Genomic DNA, 19,594 nt, shown 5'->3' with positions numbered 1-19,594 from the left:
AACAACACAACATTATTATTATGTATTTGTCTGTGGTCGTTCTCCTCCTCCTTCAATCACAGTCTCTACTTTTATTTATTTATTTTTTTAAAGATTTTTATTTTTATTTATTTATTTGACAGAGATCACACGTAGGCAGAGAGGCAGGCGAAGAGAGAGGAAGGGAAGCAGGCACTCTGCCGAGCAGAGAGTCCGACATGGGACTCGATCCCAGGACCCTGAGATCACGATCCAAGCCCAAGGCAGAGGCCCAACCCACTGAGCCACCCAGGCGCCCCCTCAGTCTCTACTTTTAAAAGATCTTTAAAAGATGCCAGTCAGTTGCTGACCCAAGTGAGCATCAAGGTTTCTTTTCCTCCACAGGCATCTGAGCGGCAGGATGTCAGCCTGCTTGTCTAGCACCATCGATAGGAATGCAATGTGTCCCATTTATCATGTAAACTTCTCTAGTAGCCACATTTTAAAAAGTGAAAAAAAATTGGTGACATTATTTTTTTTTTAAAGATTTTATTTATTTATTTGACAGACAGAGATCACAAGTAGAGAGGCAGACAGAGAGAGAGGAGGAAGCAGGCTCCCTGCTGAGCAGAGAGCCCGATGCGGGGCTCGATCCCAGGACCCTGGGATCATGACCTGAGCCGAAGGCAGAGGCTTTAACCCACTGAGCCACCCAGGCGCCCCTACTTTTTTTTTTTTTTTTTAAGATTTCTTTATTTATTACAGAGAGAGAGAGCATAGGAGTGGGGTGGGGGTGGAGGTGGGGTAGGGTAGAGGGAGAGAGCCCCAGCAGACTCCCTGCTGAGTGCAGAGCCCCACGTGGGGCTTGATGCCATGACCCTGAGATCATGACCTGAGCTGAAGTCAAGAGTCGAAGCTCAACCAATTACCACTGGGTGCTCCAGCGTTCCTTTTAAGAGTATATTCTGAACAGTATGGCCCTTGGGTACAATGCCCTTAACCAGCTATTTGCTGCACCTGTTCCAGCTGATACGGAATTTTGGTTTTGTTTTTTAAAAAAAAAAGATCACCCTTTGGGATGAGGAGTGTATCTACTGTGGCCTTGCTGGCAGTGGCCCTTCATAGCCCTTTGCCCTCCCTGCCATGGGATTCCAGAGCCTTGCTCCTTGGCCTGCCAGCGGCATGAAGCAAGCTGGCTTGTAATGGATCGCAGCAGGGACTTCCAGTTTGCTGTCCTCGGGCAGAGATGCCTCCAGGACTCAGAAGATGGCTCCAGTGGGGCCCAGGGATACTGGCTCCTTGGAGAACCCAGTCTGGCCAGGCATAGTCACGTGGGCCCCTGTCATGCCCTTTTCTGTATGGACTCACCTGTTCTCATGAGCAGATGGCTGGTTTCACTTAGTGTATGTGTCAAGAGGTGCCCTTCAGTTTCTTGATCTGTAAATCAGGGATAGTAAATGGGGCTTATGAGGAAGCCCAGAATGAGCCAAGGGTATGGAGGAACCTTACAAATTGTCAAAGGTGGTGTTCAGAAGGTAAGCCCTTGTGTTCAGGAAGCTTCGAGGCCACAATGGCAGACAGGCCTGTTGAGTTGTGCAGTTTCCATTTGTGCTGCGAGAGCCTGATAAACCGTGGGAGGTAAAATCCCAGGGACAGACGTGGGAGATCTTGACTGGCTTTTGGGGGAAGATGTTTGCCTGCTATACAGCTTGTTTAGAAGAATCTTTGGATTCTTCTAATGCTGTTACTTTATTAGAGTAACTATCAGTCTGTTTGATTGGATGACTGATTTTGCAAAGTTCTCAAGGACCTAATTTTTGTCATCAGTGTTTTGGGTCAGAGTCAAGACAGCAGGCCCTCGTTATAACCTTGGGCAAGTCACTGAACCTTCTAGAACCTCGGTTTCTTCTGCTTCCGTTGAGATGATCACATGGCTTTTCCTTATTTGGCTGTTAATGTGATGAATTACATCAATGCTTTGATGATCGAACCAGCCTTGCATTCCCAGGGCCATGCAGGGTCCCGAGGTGTTATCCTTCGTCTGTAGTGCTAGATTTGCTTTGGTTGTTGTTGTTAAGGATTTGGATGGCTCAGCTCATGGATAGGGTTTGTAGTTTTCTTGCTGTGTCTCTGTCTGGTTTTGGTGTTAAAGCAATGCTGGCCTCTTCGTGTGAATTATGAAGTGGTCTCTCTGTTCTGTATTCTGGGAGAGATTGTGTGGAATTGGTGTCATTTCTTCCTTGAAAGTTGGTAGAATTCATCTAGTGAAATCTTCAGGGCCTGGGGCTTTCTGTTTTGGAAGAGCTTTAACTGTGAATTCATTTTTAAAAAAATAAATATAGGACTATATGTTGAATGAATTTTGTTAGCTTATGTCTTTCCATGATGGGACCATCTGATCTGAGTTGCTGGCTTGTGGTCGTAAGCTCTTTTATTACCCCTGTAATGCTTGTGAGGTCAGTGTTGAAGCCCCCGTTACATTCTCAGTATTGGCAGTTTGTGTCTTCTTATTCCCTTGCTTGGTGTAACTGGAGGTTTATCTATTTTATGTTTTTCCCAAAGAACATGTTTCAGATTTGATTTTTCTCTCCTCTCTGTTTTTCTATTTTTGGTTGATTGATTTTTGCTTTTGTTTTTTCCTTCTGCTTGCTTTGGGTTTATTTTACTTTTCTTTCCCTAATTTCTTTCTTTCTTTTATTTTTTTTTAAGATTTTATTTATGCGGCGCCTGGGTGGCTCATTGGGTTAAAGCCTCTGCCTTCAGCTCAGGTCACGATCTGAGGATTGAGGCCTGAGTCAGGCTCTCTGCTCAGCGGGTAGCCTGCTTCCCTTCCTCTCTCTCTGCCTGCCTCTCTGCCTGCTTGTGCTCACTGTCTGTCAAATAAATAAATAACATTTTTTTTTTTAAAAGATGTTATTTATTTGACAGAGAGATCCCAGGACCCTGGGATCGTGACCTGAGCCGAAGGCAGAGGCTTTAACCCACTGAGCCACCCAGGTGGCCCTCTTTCCCTAATTTCTTAAGGGTGAAGCATATATTACTGTTTTGAGCCTTTTCTTCTTCATTAATGTAACTCTTACCTCTCAGCCTTGTGTCCCACAATTTCTGATAATGTTGTATTTTCATTTTCATTCTGTTCAAGATATGTTAAAATTTCCCTTCCGACTTCCCCTTTGACGCATGGATCGTTTGAAAGTACGTACTTTAACAAGTATCTTTCTGTTCATGTGTAGTTTAATTCTGTTATGATTTGAGAACATACTTTTATGCTTTCTGATTCTTTTAAATATAAGATTAGTTTGGGGTGCCTGGGTGCTCAGTTGGTTGAACGTCTGTCTCTTGATCTCAGCTCAGGTCTTGGTCTCAAGGTTGTGAGTTCAGGCCCCCACTGGGCTCCACACTGGGTGCGGAGGCTACTTAAGAAAGAAAGAAAAAGAAAGATAGATAGATAGTTAGATAGATAGACAGACTGATTGATTTGTTTTGTGGTCCGGACCATGGTCTGTCTCCATGGATGTTATGTGTGCCTGAGAAGAATGTGTCATTTGCTGTTATTGTGGAATGTTCTATAAACATTAGTCAGGCCAAGTGGTTGGTGGTGATGTTCGGGCCATCTCCATCCTTACTGATTTTCCGCAGACCTACTCTGTCACTTCTTTTTTTTTTTTAATTTTTTTTTTATTAAAGATTTTATTTATTTATTTCACAGAGAGAGTGAGCACAGGCAGATAGAGTGGCAGGCAGAGGCAGAGAGAGAAGCAGGCCCCCTGCTGATCAAGGAGCCTGATGTGGGACTCGATCCCAGGAGGCTGGGATCATGACCTGAGCCGAAGGCAGCTGCCTAACCAACTGAGCCACCCAGGCGTCCCTACTCTGTCACTTCTAAGAGAGGAGTGTGGAGGGCCCCAGCTGCTGTCGCAGATTTGTCTGTTTCATCTTTTAGTTCTGTCGGGTTTTTCTTCATGTGATAACCTCAGTTTTTTAATCTGGAAGATGAGCATGCCCCATGGTGTTGTTGCATGGCCTGAATAACGCTAACATTTATCCAGCCTTGCCAGGTGCCCCTCACTGTGCTATAAACGCTTTCCTTGCCGTCTCATGTGCCACTCTCATTCAAAGCCATCAGAGTGCATGTGACTTTCCCAAGTCAACACAGGGTTCCTCAAGCTGGACTAGGCTGGGGTGCCATGGCTCAGGGCTGTGCTCTGTCCTGCCTCATTAAAGCCGGGGCTTGGTGTCCAGTAACTTCCCAGGGGAGGTCAGCTGGCTTATTGTTACTGCTTTTAATATATAACACGTATTCGATAAAAGTATGCTGTAGCATCACCCTAGTGGGGTGGTCCTGAGCCCTCGAGGGTGAGTGTAAAGAAAAGGGGTCCGCAGCTAATGATCACGAAGTGGAGGGGGACCCAAGGCGGAGGAGATGAGGGCCTTGATGAAAAGCGCAGGACCTGCCTGTGGGTGCCACTCCCAGGAAAGGGGCTCGCTTTGGCCCCACTGACCAGGGTGCACAGGAGCTGCCAGAGCCTTTTTTGCACCTGGTGCAGTTGATTGATGGGTGAATGAACGTCTTTGCCTTTCCCGGAAGGAGTTACAGATTTGGGGAATTAGAGCAGCTGCTGGCCATTTCTTCTTACCGTGGGATGTAGGAATGCCTCAAAGCGACATTTTTTTCCGGAAATCGGCTGTGGCTGACTACCATGGTGTTGTGACATTCCAACAAACCTCCTGTCTTGAGATGGTTTCCAAAGCTCGAATGCCCTCCGATTCTAGCGTGGAGCCTACAGTCCTTGGATCGGTGTCCTCTCTCCACCTTTTCCGTAGAATGCGTGTATCCCCAGAGGGCCCCTCCAGAAAGAGGTGAGGTGTCCATCTGCGCTATTTAACAAACAAAGGGAGAGGACAGAACAGCCTCAGCCTGGGAGCACCCTCAGCACCGTGTACTTTCATGCCCGGTCTGTCCTCCGTCCAGAATGTCACCTCGGAGACTGGAGGGCTGCAGTCTTATCACCCCCGTGTCATCCAGGGGAGACCCTAGGCTGCAACTGGTCACAGAAAGCCTACCTGTGGTCCCTCTCGGAAGGTGGGAGTGATCTGACCTCAGCTCGCACTGTGAGCTGCCCGGAGACCTTCTTCTGAACCAGATGCTCCCCCCACCCCACCCCATGCAGAGTAGAACAGACGAGGTTGGGTCCTGCCTTAGTAAAACTCTGAGAATCTAGCATGTTCGTTCTTGTGTCTGTGTCCTGTGTCAGACACAGAGCTCTAACCAAAAGTTACCCACTCTGTAGAGAATGCTGGGAGCGATTTGAGGGTCCCCTGGGAAAGGCAGAAGAGGCTGTGGTCCCGAAGACATACTTGACACTGGTGGAGAGCCGGGCTGGAGGACCCCAGCCCCTCTGGCTCCCTCCCTCACCCAGCTCCTCTTGCCCTTTGCCTTATGTGCTGTGTGGATCCCACTTACAATCGATGCGACTTTGACTCTCTGGGCCCCTACTGTTTGTTTGGATGTCACAATGTTACCCTGCGTGCTGTTGACCCACAGCAGATCGTCCCCCTAAAGTGTCCTCCAAGCCCGCAGTAAAGTGAAGTTGCTATGAGCCACTTCCTCAGCCACCCGTAGGGTGTCAGTAGCCGAGCCTATTCGTCGGTGGCCCGCGTGGAATTATTCCCGGTTTCGGTAGGTAGTGCCTGTCCTCTTTTCAAACACAGAACTCTGCCGTCTGTGACCTTGGAGCGGGATTCCATTCTTAGAATGACCCGGGAGAGAAAGCCAGGGCTTTTGCTGCTTTAATACGGTTGGGGGAGAGGAGGGGGGGGAAGACCCTCCCCTTAGGTCAAGGCAGCCCACTGGTATGCAGGGGTGACCGAGGGACCTGGGATCGGGGATTTTTTGTTCTTTTCTGCTGAGCCGCTTTGGGGAGGGGGGTTCGCCCTTTGCCGTGAGTTCTGGGAGGTGACAGCAATCAGGAAAGGACGCTCAGGCCTTTGGAGGAATACCCCAGTGGACATTAGTCATTCTTTCCTGCCAAGCAGGCCGTTCTCCAGGCAACGCAGATCCCTCGCACTCAAGGTGACCCGGGTAACTGGATGCTTTCCTCCCACCAAGACAGGTTGACCTGAGGGCACTGGGACCTGGTGGGGGCTGAGGTTCCAGTTTTAACCGGTTCAGTCTTGGGAGACTGCTGGATATCCCTTGGCTGCCAGCTTTGGCTGGTGTTGTTGGCTTGCTAACCGTAAGTGCCTCAGTTTCCCTTCCCCTCAGCTCCCACCGAAGGCAAAAGCGGCAAATTTGACCTGCTCATTTGCTCTGTCTCTTTGGGAGTATTTGAGGCTTTTGCTGCAGCATTTCTAAGTCCTGACAGAAAGCCTCAGTTTCGGTCTGGAATCTGGAAGGGCGGGTCTGGACGTGGCCTGGCTCTGCCCCCTCTTGCCTGTGATCTGGGGGCTTTTTTGAGCTTTCCGCTTTCTTATCTGCAAAGTAGGAATAGCCACAGTGCTTGCCAGGATGAGGTATGCCAGCCTTAAATAAAGCCTCTTTGATCTTGTTATCTACACTGGAAAGTTTCTTGCCGGAGGGGTCGGGTTGTAGTCCTCAGACTCCCCCCAGAGTGTCACCTCCCTGGTGGCTTGCTCAGAATGACATTGAGTTGAATCCTTAGAAATGCCTTCGGCATTTCCAGAGGCTACGGTTTCCCCCAAGGCCAGTGGGGAGACAGGGGACACAGTTCACGGTTCCCAGTGAGGAAACTTTCCTCTCTGGGGAGGTGTCATTTACACACAGTGAAATGCGTAGACCTTTGTGTCCAGTTGGAAGGTCTAATGTGCAAGATCCAGGCTGGCCAGGCTCCCGCTGAGATGGCAGATACTTCCATCACCCCCGAAAATGCCCTGTGCGGCTCCTGGCCAGTGCCCCACCTTGTTTCCCAGGCAGCCACCATCCATGTGCCTGCACCTTCATGGGCCTGCCCTGAAGCACTGGTCTAGTTCTCTCCTGCTGGCATCCCCGGGTTTCTAGCAGTGGCCATCACCTGCACCCTCTCTCCAGCTGGATGGGTCCCTGCTCTGGACCTCACACTTCACCATCTTTCCTCCGTCTTGGTCACTGGGGATCCTGAGACAGCCTTGTGTGAGCACAGAGGGGGGCCTGGAGAATCAGGCCTGCGGATAACTCTGCCTATCAGTAAAACGAGGCTGCTGATAACCATGGAGGATAAAGTCGGTGGGAGGCTCTTGGTGGGGAAGTGGGGGGATATTTCACGTTCCAGGTGTGCTGGCCCTATGCTCCGCTTTGTGATGTTTCAGAGGGCAAGCCTGGGTCTTAGAGGGCCTTTTGTGTGCAGCTTCTGGTGGACGGGTGGTGTGGGTGCCCAGCTTACGGTGTAGCTTAAGGCTGCAAGTAGGATCTGGAGGGGATGATGGGTAGTAGAATTCGGGGGAGGGGGCAGGGCTTCAGGACTGCTGATAACCCCCCTGGTGCTCCACCCGCACTCTCTCCACTGAGCTGCACACCCTAGGGACTGAACTGCCTTGAAGAGATCCCAGCCCTGAGGTTTCTAAGAACCTTAGAAAGCCCTATCCCGTCCCGGGTCTGGCCATCCCGCCTCCCGCCAACACTTGTGAACACTACTTGATTTCTCAACCTAAAAGGTGCCATAAAAATATTGATGAAGCACAGTGCTTGGGCAGCTGTGAATCTGTCGCCTCAGAAACAGAGGGATCTGCTGGCCGCTGTTGGCCGTCCACCTGCAGAATCTCCACGGTGGCTGCTTGGGCAGTTTCCTGACTCCAGTTTGAAGCCAGAAGGGAGGGTATCAGAGTCCTAGGAGCCCAGGCAGTTGAGCTGGAGGGCCCTTCCAGACCTTTAGCCTCTGCTTTTTACTAATGATGCAACAAGGGCCACCGTTCACTCAGCAAACATTTACTCTTTGTGCCGGGTGGAAGACACAAAGTTGGAGGAAAACATGGCCCCTCGCCCGGAGGGATGAGTATGAGATAGGGACAGATAACCAGATAATCACAATACCGTGTGCACTAAGGACATAGAAGAGAGTGCCATGGGTGAAGGTAGAGGAGATGCTCCCGCCGGGTCTTCAGGGGTGAATAGGAGTTCGTCTGGAAGTGTCAGAGGGATAGAGAGTATTTCAGACACGTGCAGACCCACTGTAAAAGAGTCTAGAGCATGATGTTTGGTGTGAGCGATAGGGTGGGCAAGAAGGATCACAGGTGAGGTGGGTGCAGGTGAATCATCACCTGTCAGTGAGTCCTGGAATGGGTGAGCCAGCCCAGTGCAGGTGAGGACGCCCGGGGTCCAGAGTGTGGCAGGAAATGAGGCATGGGAGGCTGGCTGGGGCGAGGGTGCCCCATCCTGAGGGCAGTGGGAACAATGGGGTCAAGGCACAGATTGACTCCTCAGTGAGAATGGGGAAGGGTCAATGGCAGGCAAACTGGGTGTTTAGGGTTGATCTGGGGACCGAGGAGCGGGGGCAGTGAGGCAGGCACTGCTCTGAAAGTGGCCAAGCAGGACCAGAGCAGCAGCCTGGTGGCTCCGCAGGCCAGCTCTCTTTCCATGCCTCTTGGGGTTCCTGTTCACCAGTCAACCCCATCGCAACCTCTCAGTGGGCCTTGCAATCGGGTACTTAACAAACATTTCCTTTCAAACAGAAGATAGAACATTCTTTGGTTTAGTCCCAGGCTTTAGGGGCTTTGGGGCTGAGATGTACCTGTCTCAACTCCAGGGGAGGACAGCCTGTTCCGAGGCCTTTTCTAGTTGTTTGGGCCTTCACGAGCGGCTTTTTCTCTTCTGGTGTGTTCTCCAGGGCAACTTGGAATTTCCCGTGAGGGCCCCAGGCTTTGTGAGGTGCCCACCCCCTAACCCAGAGCGGAGAGAACCTGCGGGACCCACCGAGCCTCCACTGTTCTGCCTGACAAGCTGGGGGGCCTCCAGGGGGCGTCTGACCTGGGACTAGAAGAGAAGGAGGCTGGAGGGCAGGGGGTGGGGTTGCCTGCCTGCTGGGTGTCGACAAGCACCCACAGGGTGCCCAGACACTGTGGTCAGCATGGGGCAAGACTGTGCTTCCATTGTCACCCTTCGCTATTTGCTGACTGGTTCCCCCTTTGTCATTTGTTTATTAATAATGTGCTTGGGCACTCATGTGGCCACTCTGTCCCTCAGCCATTTCATCCCATGTTCCCTTAGCAGTGCCTTTGTTGGCTCATTCATTCTCAGCTCTGCCCTTGGCCCCTCAGAGATGAAGATTGTCTTTGACTGGGACAGGAGGCCCACATGTGCCAAGGACACGCCTGGCCACATCTTCCGTGCTTAGTGACTTTCCAGAGTCTTCCCACCATCTCTACAGGAAGGGTGTCTCAGTGCTGTCCCTCGGGGACATTGGGACCATGTATGGAGACATTTTGGTGCCACTGGCCCCGAGGGGGTGGCGGCCAGGGGTGTGGGGAACAGTCCCGCCACAGGGAGCGCTCCATCCTTGAGTGTGGATGATAGAGGGTGGGAAACTTTAGCCATAGATGTGGCTAGTAGCATGAATCCAGTGTATTGCTCTCCAGGGTCTTTTTTTTTTTTTTTTTTTTTAAGATTTTATTTATTTATTTATTTGACAGAGAGAGAGAGAGATCACAAGTAGGCCGAGAGGCAGGTAGAGAGAGAGGAGGAAGCAGGCTCCCTGCTGAGCAGAGAGCCTGATGTGGGGCTCGATCCCAGGACCCTGGGATCATGACCTGAGCCAAAGGCAGAGGCTTTAACCAACTGAGCCACCCGGGCTCCCTCCAGGGTCTTTTTAAAAAGACATACACAGGAAACACTTAGTACAATGTGTGGTTATGTGTTATTTTCTAAAAATGTATATATGTGTATATGCTGTGGGAAGTCTGCAGCTTGCTCTGTTCATTGGACATTTTTAAAAGAATATCACAACTTGACATATAATGGCAAGTTTGTTTGAATTCAGTAGCTTTGCTGCTTTAGGAATGGGCCTATTCTATGTGGCCATTCTTCCATAAGTGGACGGTTATGCTTGTTTTTTTCACTGCAAGCACATGCACTTTGTACACTCGATGTGAGTTTCTCTGGAACAGGCACTTGGGAGTGACCTTGCTGACAAGGGGGAGCACGCCTTTTTGCTTCACGCCTTCCCCAGCACTCAAGCCTGGCCCTCATTCAGGTTGCCCTGGAGGAGGGACAGGGCTGCTGTCTTAGTTCGCATTTACCTGATTACTAGGGAGGTTGAGCGTGTCTTCCCACGAACAACAGCCCCTGGGGTTTGCTCTGGGGCCTCCAAAGCCCTCTGCAGGTGTGGCCCCAGTCACAGCAGGTGGTGACCCAGACAAGGGTCCTGGTGGTGTTCCTTCCCCATCAGGGTGCTGGCTGCTCATGATTTCCTGGCCGAACGTCCCCGCACACCACTCCTCTGCCACTTGCCCGGCCACCGTCTGACAGGGCACGATGCGGCTGATTGGGTTTTGGCTTTTTATCTTCAGTTTTATGATTACACTATAGTAACCTTTGCTGGACTTGCTTGTGCCCGAGCCTCCCGGCGTGTTCCCAGAGGGTAACTATGTTTCTGAGTTCTGGGGGCTTTGCACTCCATGTCCGGCAGGCGGGGGCCGTCGGGGGACTGGGCGGGTCTCCCGCTGACGCTGCTCTGTCCCTGCAGGCAGACCTCTACATTATGACCCGGCTGTTGGGCTACGTGGACCCCTCGGATCCCTGCTTCGTGGCTGCCATCCTCACCATCACTTTCAATCCGCTCTTCTGGAATGTGGTAAGCGCCCTAGCCCGGCTCTGTGTGGGCTGGCTGTGTGCACGGACAGACGGACGGCTCTTCTCTCTCTGTATCCGTCTCTGGCCAGTTCGGAATCGTCCTTTCTGTTTCCCCAGTGAGGTCAGAGCCCAAGGGATTTTGGCCAGGCCAGGATCCCATGATGTGCGGGCCGTGACAGTCCTGGGCTGCTGCTGGGCCGGGCCAGCGGACTGTCCTGTGATGAGGCTGCCCACATGGGCCCGACGACCTCGGTCTTCTAGAGGTTGCTGGAGATGGCCTTGGCTTAGAGGCTCCCTACCTTCGCTGCCGCGCTGCGCAGTCAGGTGGCTTTCTTGGGAACCCTCACCCTCTCTGATGTGCTCGAGAAACTTGATTTGTTTTTCCCGAACGAGGCTCCTGGCGAAATGGGTTTGCACGGCACTGGAGTGTGCGTGCCAGAGAGTAAGAATGAGCGAGCAAGAAGTGAACACAGAAGGAGACAGAGCAGCACCCAGCTTGTCTGTGGGTACGGGTATGCTCAGGACCCAGAACTGTTGGGGGGCAGGCTGTGTGGGAAGGGGGCCCTGAGCCCTCTGAGGAAGGTGTGGGAATGGCGGACAGGCCCTCCTGCTACCGTGTTTCTCTGTGATGCCCCCTACCTGCTGGGAAGCTCTTGGGATTTCTGCAGGAATGGAAGGGGGTGGCGGTAGTGCCCGAGGGCTGCTTCCCGAGGCTCCTGCCCTGTGCCAGTGCCCAGGTTTGCTGATGCAGAGCCACGGACGTCCTGTGATCGCCCTTGAGGGTAGCCTGAGGAGTAAGGCCAGCCTCCCGGTTAGCAACACACTATTCCAGACTGTTTTTATTTCGGGTGGCCACTTGGTCCCAGGGGCGGAACATGGCACGTTTGTCACCTGGTTGCTGAGTTAGAGTCTTGTCTTTGTCTGGGGAGATGGGTGGTGGGTGGGAGTGGGGGTGGGGCGGGACTGCTCACTTCACAGAGGCCACATTCGGAATGTGCTGTCCCTTCTGTCCTGAGGGGTTGGGGGAGGGGAGCACCCACCCTGAGATGGCTGGTGCAGGCCCCCCGGCTGGAGGGGCCCTGAGGGGAAGGAGGAGCTCTAAGGGTCAGAGGTTCAGGCTCACTTCTTTTTGTAAAACTATTCTTGAGGCCTCCTGGGACTCCTGCCTCAGTCCATAGAGGAAACCCAACTACTACCACAGCCCACCATGTCTGAGCTGACCCTGACCTGACAGGGGCCTCCCAGCAAGGGCTGGGCTCCCGGAGGGCCTGCATCTCCCTGTGCTCTTCTGCTCATCTTTCTTTCTCCCCCAGCCCTGCTCCCTACCCCCCCAGCCTTCCTCCTGCCACACAAGATCCCGGTGGGTAAAACAGCTGGAAAATGGCCCTCAAAGACGTATGTCCATGTCTTGTCCTTGGAACCTGTGACTGTTACCTTATATGGCAAAAAGGGGAGCTTTGCAGGTGTCAGGGATCTCAGGATGGGGAGATTGTCCTGGATTATTGGGGTGGGCCCTCAGCACAACCCCATGTGTCCGAATAAGAGGGAGGCAGAGGAAGATGAGAAGACACTGGCTTTGATGAGATGATGCGGCCACCAGCCAAGGAAGGCTGTGGCCACCAGGAGCTGGAAGAGGCAGTGAGGGATGGATCCTCCCCTGGAGCCTGGGGGTGGGGGGAGGGGTGGAAGCACAGCCCTGCTGGCACCTTGATCTGGCCTACAGACACTGATTTTGGACTTCTGGCCTTCAGAACTGGGAGAGCATAAATTCCATTGTTCTAAACCACCTACTCTGTGGAAATGGGCTACAGCAGCCACAGGAAGCCGGTGTAGGGTCTCAGAGAGGCTGTTAATCCGTGCTAGGAGAGCTGGCTTGTGTTGGGAGTGTGCAGTGCTCTCCCTGGTTCACTGTCCATGCCCTGTGGGCCTGGCTGGTCCCCAGTGCTGAGGGCTCAATTTACTGAGTGCGCGGCAGATCCTGGGGACACTTCTTCATGTACAAGCCCCTTCCTTTATTTCCTGTAGGCTCTTCTAACGGTGTATTCAAGTTCATTTTTTTTTTTTTAAGGTTTTATTTATGTATTTGAGAGAGAGCGCTCATGTGCACAGGAGCAGGGGGCCAGGGGCAGAGGGAGAGGGAGAAGCAGGCTCCTCCCCCAGCAGGAAGCCGGATTGGGGCCTCAATACCAGGACCCTGGGATCATGACCTGAGCCCAAAAGCAGATGCTTAACTGACAGAGTCCTCCGGGCACCCCTGCAAATTCATACTGAAGTTGAGCCGTGGCCCACAGCCGCGTAGTCAAGGTGCTTAAGATTCGGGCAGCTCAGAATCTGTGGACTTGTCATAGGTTTTTTTCTTTGGTTGTAGTGTTTGATTGGCCTTGCTTTTTATTTTAAAAAGTTATTTCACTGGAACAGTCTGTGGTCATCAGTGGGAGAGAGGCTCAGAATGGGAGCCTTTAGGGGAATGCGCTGTGGTTTAGTGGGCTGCCGCGGGCCAGACAGTGGCAGAACAGGCAGAACTGGTCTGAGTGGCCTGCTTCCCCCTCTCCCAGCTCTGCGTGAGCAGTAAGCGAGAGGGCACCTGTAGAAGAGCATACTGAGCATTGACTCAGTGGTGACAAGAGGGACTTGCGGCAGGGACACTGTGCTGAGTGTTCCAGGTAGCGTTTTAGTTGTTTGGCAGGGCGAAGGCTGTTATTAACCCCTTTGGAAACTGCCCAGAAGAGGTTCGCTCATTTCTTCAGCTGCTTATTGATGGCCCACCACACATGTGCCGGGCACAGTGTTCAGGTTCCAAAGGAGCTGACGTCCTAGGAGGGGGACCCTGAATAAACTCACAACCACCATCAAGGGGGGTTGGGGTTGACAGAGAGTGAAGCTGGGGAAGCAGGTGGCCCCTGAGCCAAAACCTGCTCCCCCTCCAACATGGGAGGGAGCTCCCCAGGTATCCTGGGAGGAGGAACCAACAAGTGCAAAAGTCCTGGGTGATTTCAAGGAAGGGCCGCTGGCTGGAATGCGACCCAGCCAGCGAGAATGGAGAGCAGCAGTCAGAGAGGGGGCCGTCCTAACAGCACTGGCCTTGTAGGCCGTGGGGAGCACGTGGGGCGTTCTGAGTGGGGAGCCGGGGAAACGCGCAGTGCGTGGCCTGATCTGACTCGGATTTTCCAGGCAGCTGTGTGCTGATGAGAGCAGATGCGGGGGTGGGGGGGTGGAGTGGGGTGGGGAGAGGGCGGGGCTGGAGGCTGTGGTGGGGCCTGAGGCCCAATGGTGGCTTGGACCAGAGTGGCACCAGCGGAAGTAGGAGAAGTGGTCAGATTCTGGGCACGGTTTGAAAGCCGGAAGAGTCAGCAGGATTTACCATAGTTTGGTGGGGAAGTGCCAGAGAGAGGAGGCACCGCCAGGTGCAGCTGGGACCTGAGTGACTTCTCAGAAATGAGGATTTGGTCACTCTGGCATATAGTTCCCCAAACCCTTGAAATTTCCTAGGGTTGAAGGCCCGCAAGGCGTCTTTTGTTAGGTTAAGGAGGTGACCTTAGGCCTGTCCCCAACCTAAGGGGGGGGGGTGCGGGGGGTGGGGGCGGGACATGTTGCCATTGGAACCAACCACGTGATGTAGGAGGGGGCGGAGCTGGAGGTGGAGTTCAGTAGCCAAGGGCCAATGATTTAATCAGTCACCTATGTCGTGCAACCTCTGTGAGACCCCGCGGGGATGGCGTTGGGAGATGGGGCGCCTGGGATGGAGCCCCGTGTTGGGTACCCTGCTTGGTGAGGAGTCTGCTTCTCCCTCTCCCTCTGCCCCTTCCCTGTGTTTGTGCGCATGCCTGCGAGAGCGCGCTTTCAAATAAATAAATAAATAAATAAAATTTTCAAAAATAAAAAAAAAGAATGGGGTTCGCAGAGTTCTGGGCTGGTGGACACATGGATATTCGGGGAGAGTGGCATGCCCAGAGAGTGGGCGCTCTGCATCCCTTACCCCTTCCCTCACCCTATTCATCTTTTCAATTGGGTGATGATTCCTGGCCTTTAATATCCTTTATAATAAGCTCATAATCAAGCAAATAAGCTCGTTCTCAGAGTTCCGTGAGTTGGGCAGATTGGGTCAGAAGCAAGTTGAATTGTGGGACACCCAGCTGGTGTCAGAGAATTGCCTGGGTGTGTGGGGACGAAACCCACACATCAGAACTGGGTGCAGAATTGTAGAGGCCATGGCCAAGGTAGGGGCTGAGGTAAGAGAGCTCCAATCTGAAGTCATTTGGGAGATTCTGAGGGGAGACCTTGTGAGTCTGGAACTGAGGGGAGCAGGATGGCTGAGGTTGGTGATAATGTGTGAGGAGGCCATGGACAGTGGCCCAGGCTGAGTGTGGCCTTGGACCACAGCCTTCTGGTTGTTCTAGGGCCTGCTATCTGCCTCCCCAGGGCTGTAACTCTTTGAAGGAGCTACAGCATCCACTGGAGGGGCCTGCCCGCCTATCAGGGCCAGCATGTGGATGAGGGGTGCCCCCTCCCCACCAGCCCCCAGCCCCCATCTCTCTCTTCTTCCCTGTCCTCTATCCCCAAAGTCGGTTTTCATCTCCTCTACTCTGTTAGAATTCTGCTTCTAGAGCTTCAGAGAACTTTCTTGCCTTCTGCTGTCCTCTTGATGGATCTTTGGGGAAACCACTGGTGAGCATCACATTTTCTTGTAACTCTGTTCTCCCTGGGCCTCAAACTGTTCTTCTGACTCAGTCTGCTGCTCTTCAACAGTTTCTCATTCATTCATTTATTCATTATTCATTCACCCATTCATTCATGCAACCAGTGTTTGTTGAGGGTGCCTGGGTGGTGCTGTCAGTTAAGTGTCTGACTCTTTTTTTTTTTTCTAAAAAAAGATGTTATTTATTTGAGAGAGAGAGTAAGTGAGAGAGAGAGCACATTGCAGGGCCAGAGGGAGAGGGAGAAGCAGGCTCCCCTGCTTGGCAGGGAGCCTGATAGAGGCCTTGATCCCAGGACCCTTGGATCGTGACCAAGCCAAAGGCAGCTGCTTACCCAACTGACCAGGCCACCCTGGCGCCCCTAAGCATCCTACTCTTGATTTCAGCTCAGTCATGGGGTCCTGAGATTATGCCCCATGTGCTGAGCCTGTTTAAGATTGTCTCTCCTTCTCCCTCTCCCCCACCCCCCGCAGTGTTCACACTTTTCAAAAACAAGAGAAACAAAGTAACGAATATTCATTCCCCCAGAACCTTTTGTGTGCCAGCCACAGGAGCTAGGGAATAAAGCCGCTTGGCCTCCATTGTTAGAGATCGCAAATAGGTTTGTAATTGAAATGGTGAAGAGGTCAGGTGCTACAGAGGGGCTAATTGGGGCTTCTCCCTTTGTCATCTTGTCTCTGTCCCTGGCCCAGAATCTTCTCAGTACCAACACCTCAGGTCCAGGTTCCGTGGCCCCACCTGGGGATGTCCAGGCCCCAAACGGAGCTTGCTGTGTGAACCCTGGCCAAGATGGGGGATGTGGGCTGTGTGCTCCCCTTCCAGGGGCACTGGGCAGATATCTAGCCAGGGTTCCCAGCACTCCCTGCACCTCTCCACCCATCTGCACTGCGTACTCCTTCACATGTGAACACAGGCCAAGGCCAAACCGCCCAGTGCCCCAGCACACTCTCAGTTGCTTAAAGGCACCTCACACCTTCCAGCACGAGATGGGAGCCCCTTCTCTGGCCTCTGAGGCCCACCCCTCTGCCAGACTTCCTGTTGCCTGCAAGCCCTGTGGTTCTGGTTCCTGCCTTTCCCCGTGACTCCTCCCCTTGCCAAGGGCATCTTACATATCTGTGCCGCCTCTTACAGGCAGTAGTCCTTGCTTTTCACAAACCCCCTTCCCAGCCCATCCTCCAGGCTCAGGTCGCTCACGTTGGCATTGTTGACATTTTGGGCCATCCTGTCCACTGCGGGATTTTTTTTTTCCCCAAGATTTCATTTATTTATTTATTTGACAGAGGGAGAGAGAGCACAGCAGGGGGAGCAGCAGGCAGAGGGAGAGGGAGAAGCAGGCTCGTCCGGAGCAGGGAACCCGACATGAAGCTTGATCCCAGGACTCTGGGATCATGACCTGAGCCGAAGGCAGATGCTTAATGACTGAGTCACCCAAATACCCTGACTTCGGGGTGTTTGATGATGTCCCCTGCCTCTAACCACCAGGTGTCCCGACAGTCTCAAAGGTCTCCAGATGTTGCCAGGATCCCTGGGGGGCAGAGTGTTGCACTGGTTGGTGTGAGTGAGGCGGCCCTCTGTGCCCGCTGCATGTGTCTCACGTTCCCTTTGGCATCTCTGCTTGCCCCTTGACCTTCCCCTTGGCCTTCCCCTTAGCCTGGGTGTTCCAAGAGAGCTGGAGCAGCCCCTGCCTTGTGGCCCAGTACCCCGCACCCTGGCCTGTGCTGGGGGCTGTGTGCTGTTACGAAAGGCAGAGCCCCTGCCTCACCTCTCCACACTTGCGCCCTGCACCCCTGGCACAGACCCACAGCCAGTGCCTACTGGGTTCTCAGCAGTTGGCCTCTTCCCTAGTTTTCCAGGGAGGGGGCCATCTCCATCTGTGCCATTGCATACTCTGACTCTGCAGAGGAAGGGGGACTGCAGGGGAGGGGAGAAGCGGGCCCTGCTATTCTGGCATCTCAGGAAAGATAAGATAGATGCAGCCCTGCGCTGTTCTAGCTCTGGGCACGTCCTCCAGTGTCAGAGCACAGCGAGCCCGCGCCGGGCTGTGATGCTGTAGCCTTGAGCTCGCCCATTGTTTACAGAAGAAAATTGGCATGCTTTGGTGCCTTAGCTATTATCGAAGGCAAATTTCTTGTTAGGACGTCAAAGCTGATTGAGACTATCGCACGTCCGGACGTCCCGCTAAACGGGATGCGTTTACGGACAGAGAGCAATGAGGGCGTGCTTCTCATCATCCAGCTGGGATGGCAGGTGTCTGTGGGGACTGTCCTGGCCAGCGGGTTTCTTCAGCGTGGAGCGTGCCTCTGAGTTGTGCGTTCTTGCCTGACTGGCCCAGCTCTCTGTAACCCCCCGCCCCGGGTGTCTGCTGTCTCACACCCTCACCTGCTTGCCTGGCGTCTTCTGCCTGAGACCAATCTGGGTGTGTGTGCAGTGCCCCCCACCACCCCCAGCTCTCCACAACCCCCTGCCCCAGGCTGTGTCCTGGCCTCAGACTCCTCTCTCTGGGGGTGGATACATAGCCGGTGTCCGGGCAGCCCGCGCTTATTGGCCGGGGCTTCTGGGGTTCGTCCTTATCTTCCTGCATCCCCTGGGCTGGTCACCCTTTCTGTGGGGAGACACAGCCCCCCATGAGGGTGAGTTGGGGATGAGGCAGCTCTTCCCCTCCAGAAAGTAGAGGCACTCCCCACCCAGCAGAGGGATGTCTGGCTGGCTGAGTGCCTGAGGCCCCTGAGCTGGTGGCGGACGGCTTTGGTGGGAACCGGGAAGGCTTGGACAGTAGATGGCGCTGTGGGTAAGGCCAGCACAGCCAAGGGCAGGTGGGCTGACACCTTTAGTGTGCATTTGCTTTGAGGCCTTATTTTCTGGTTTCAGATCCCCAGCCAGCAACCTGTTGGCTAATTTCAGGTGCCTCAGAGGCCCCCTCCCCCAGGTGCCAGGAGGCTGACTCTGCAGCTGTGACTGGGCTGAAGCAAGGAAACTAGCGTGGCACCTGGGGGGAAGACCCAGGTCCCATTCCCTGTGTTCCCACCCGCTCTGGGGCTTCGTGTCTCCATCTGTGAGGTGAGGATCCCCAGCTGAGGTCCTATAGGGCTCTGAAACACAGGGACCCACCCACTCTGCCAAGTGCTGCCCTGGGATGGCCCTTTGCTGTGCCCAGGGGAAGAGGACACCCCTTGCCCTCCTGGCACTGGCACTTGGGCCACCAAGGTAAGGTTGTGTTTCATGAGTGCCATCTGAAAGTAAGGGACCGACTGCTAATAAAGCTTGCAGGTAGCGGACACATCTGGAAGACAGGAGACCAAAGAGGGGTTGTGAGTATCCTAGCCTTGCCTGCTGCACAGGGCCCGCTGAGGCGTGGCTGGGCTTTCTGAAGAGCAGCAGAAGGGTAGGATGGGGGGGGGGGGCGTCAAGAGTTGAGGAGACCAAAGAAAAGGGGAGGTGTGTGGAAAGAAGGTGGGCTGGTGGGCCCGGGGCCCCCGAGGGAGGACCCTGAACATTGGCTTGCAATCCTCAATTATCTGCTCCAGGGCAGGTGCTGAGTGTGTGTGTGTGTGTGTGTGTGTGTGTGTGTGTCTCATTCAGACAGGCTGGGGAATTGGGACGGGGCATGAACCCAAACCATCTGAGACCCTGGGTCCCATCTGGCTCAGGACTCTGGCTCCCTGGGCATGGCCATGGACACACTGGGCTCCGAGGCAGTGTTTCTGGGTGAGAAACGTCACCCTGTGCCAGGGGTGCATCTCGCCGAGCTGGGCTTGCTGGTGCTGCCCTGGGTGCAAGCAGGAAGCAGGGTTTTCCACTGAGCCAAACTGGCTGGTGGGCTGGGCATGACCGAGACCTTGGCTGCTAGAGCCAAGAGAGCCCAGAACTCTGGCTAGCTAGCCACTTCCTTATCTCTATCTACTGAGGTCACCTGGGACACCATAGCCCTCCCCCGGCCCTCGTCCCCCCACCAAGATGTGCTCAGAGCTGGAGTTGACACAACTCATGGCACGTCTGGTCTCTGCTTCCCAGCTGGGGACAGTCAGCTCCTCATCACCAGGGACCCTCTGTGGCTCCTCTAGCATCTCCATGTGGGCTCAAGGGCAAGAGGCTCTGTGTATGTGTGTGTATGTGTGTGTATATGTGTGTGTGTGTTCTTTCTGAGCCCGGGAGGAGTCACACA

General features: G+C 53.6%; 1 protein-coding gene across 8 annotated transcripts in view; it reads left to right on the top strand.

Annotated features, from left to right (window-relative positions):
* PEMT (phosphatidylethanolamine N-methyltransferase) overlaps positions 1–19,594 on the top strand; it is an 84,981-nt gene that overhangs the window by 11,146 nt on the left and 54,241 nt on the right. For 7 of the 8 annotated variants that reach the window (XM_082707675.1, XM_082707671.1, XM_082707678.1 and 4 more), the window contains one exon: positions 10,632–10,739. In XM_082707675.1, the coding sequence (XP_082563801.1) occupies positions 10,632–10,739 (108 nt within the window). Of the gene's footprint in view, positions 1–5,500; positions 5,639–10,631; positions 10,740–19,594 lie in introns of those variants that run through there. The other variant, XM_082707676.1, reaches the window with a different exon arrangement.

The sequence above is a fragment of the Mustela nivalis genome (assembly GCF_964662115.1).
Source record: "Mustela nivalis genome assembly, chromosome: 17".
Classification (NCBI taxonomy): Eukaryota; Metazoa; Chordata; class Mammalia; order Carnivora; family Mustelidae; genus Mustela; species Mustela nivalis.
The sequence above is the reverse complement of the archived record's forward strand: the minus strand, read 5'-3'. Positions and strand labels throughout refer to the sequence as shown.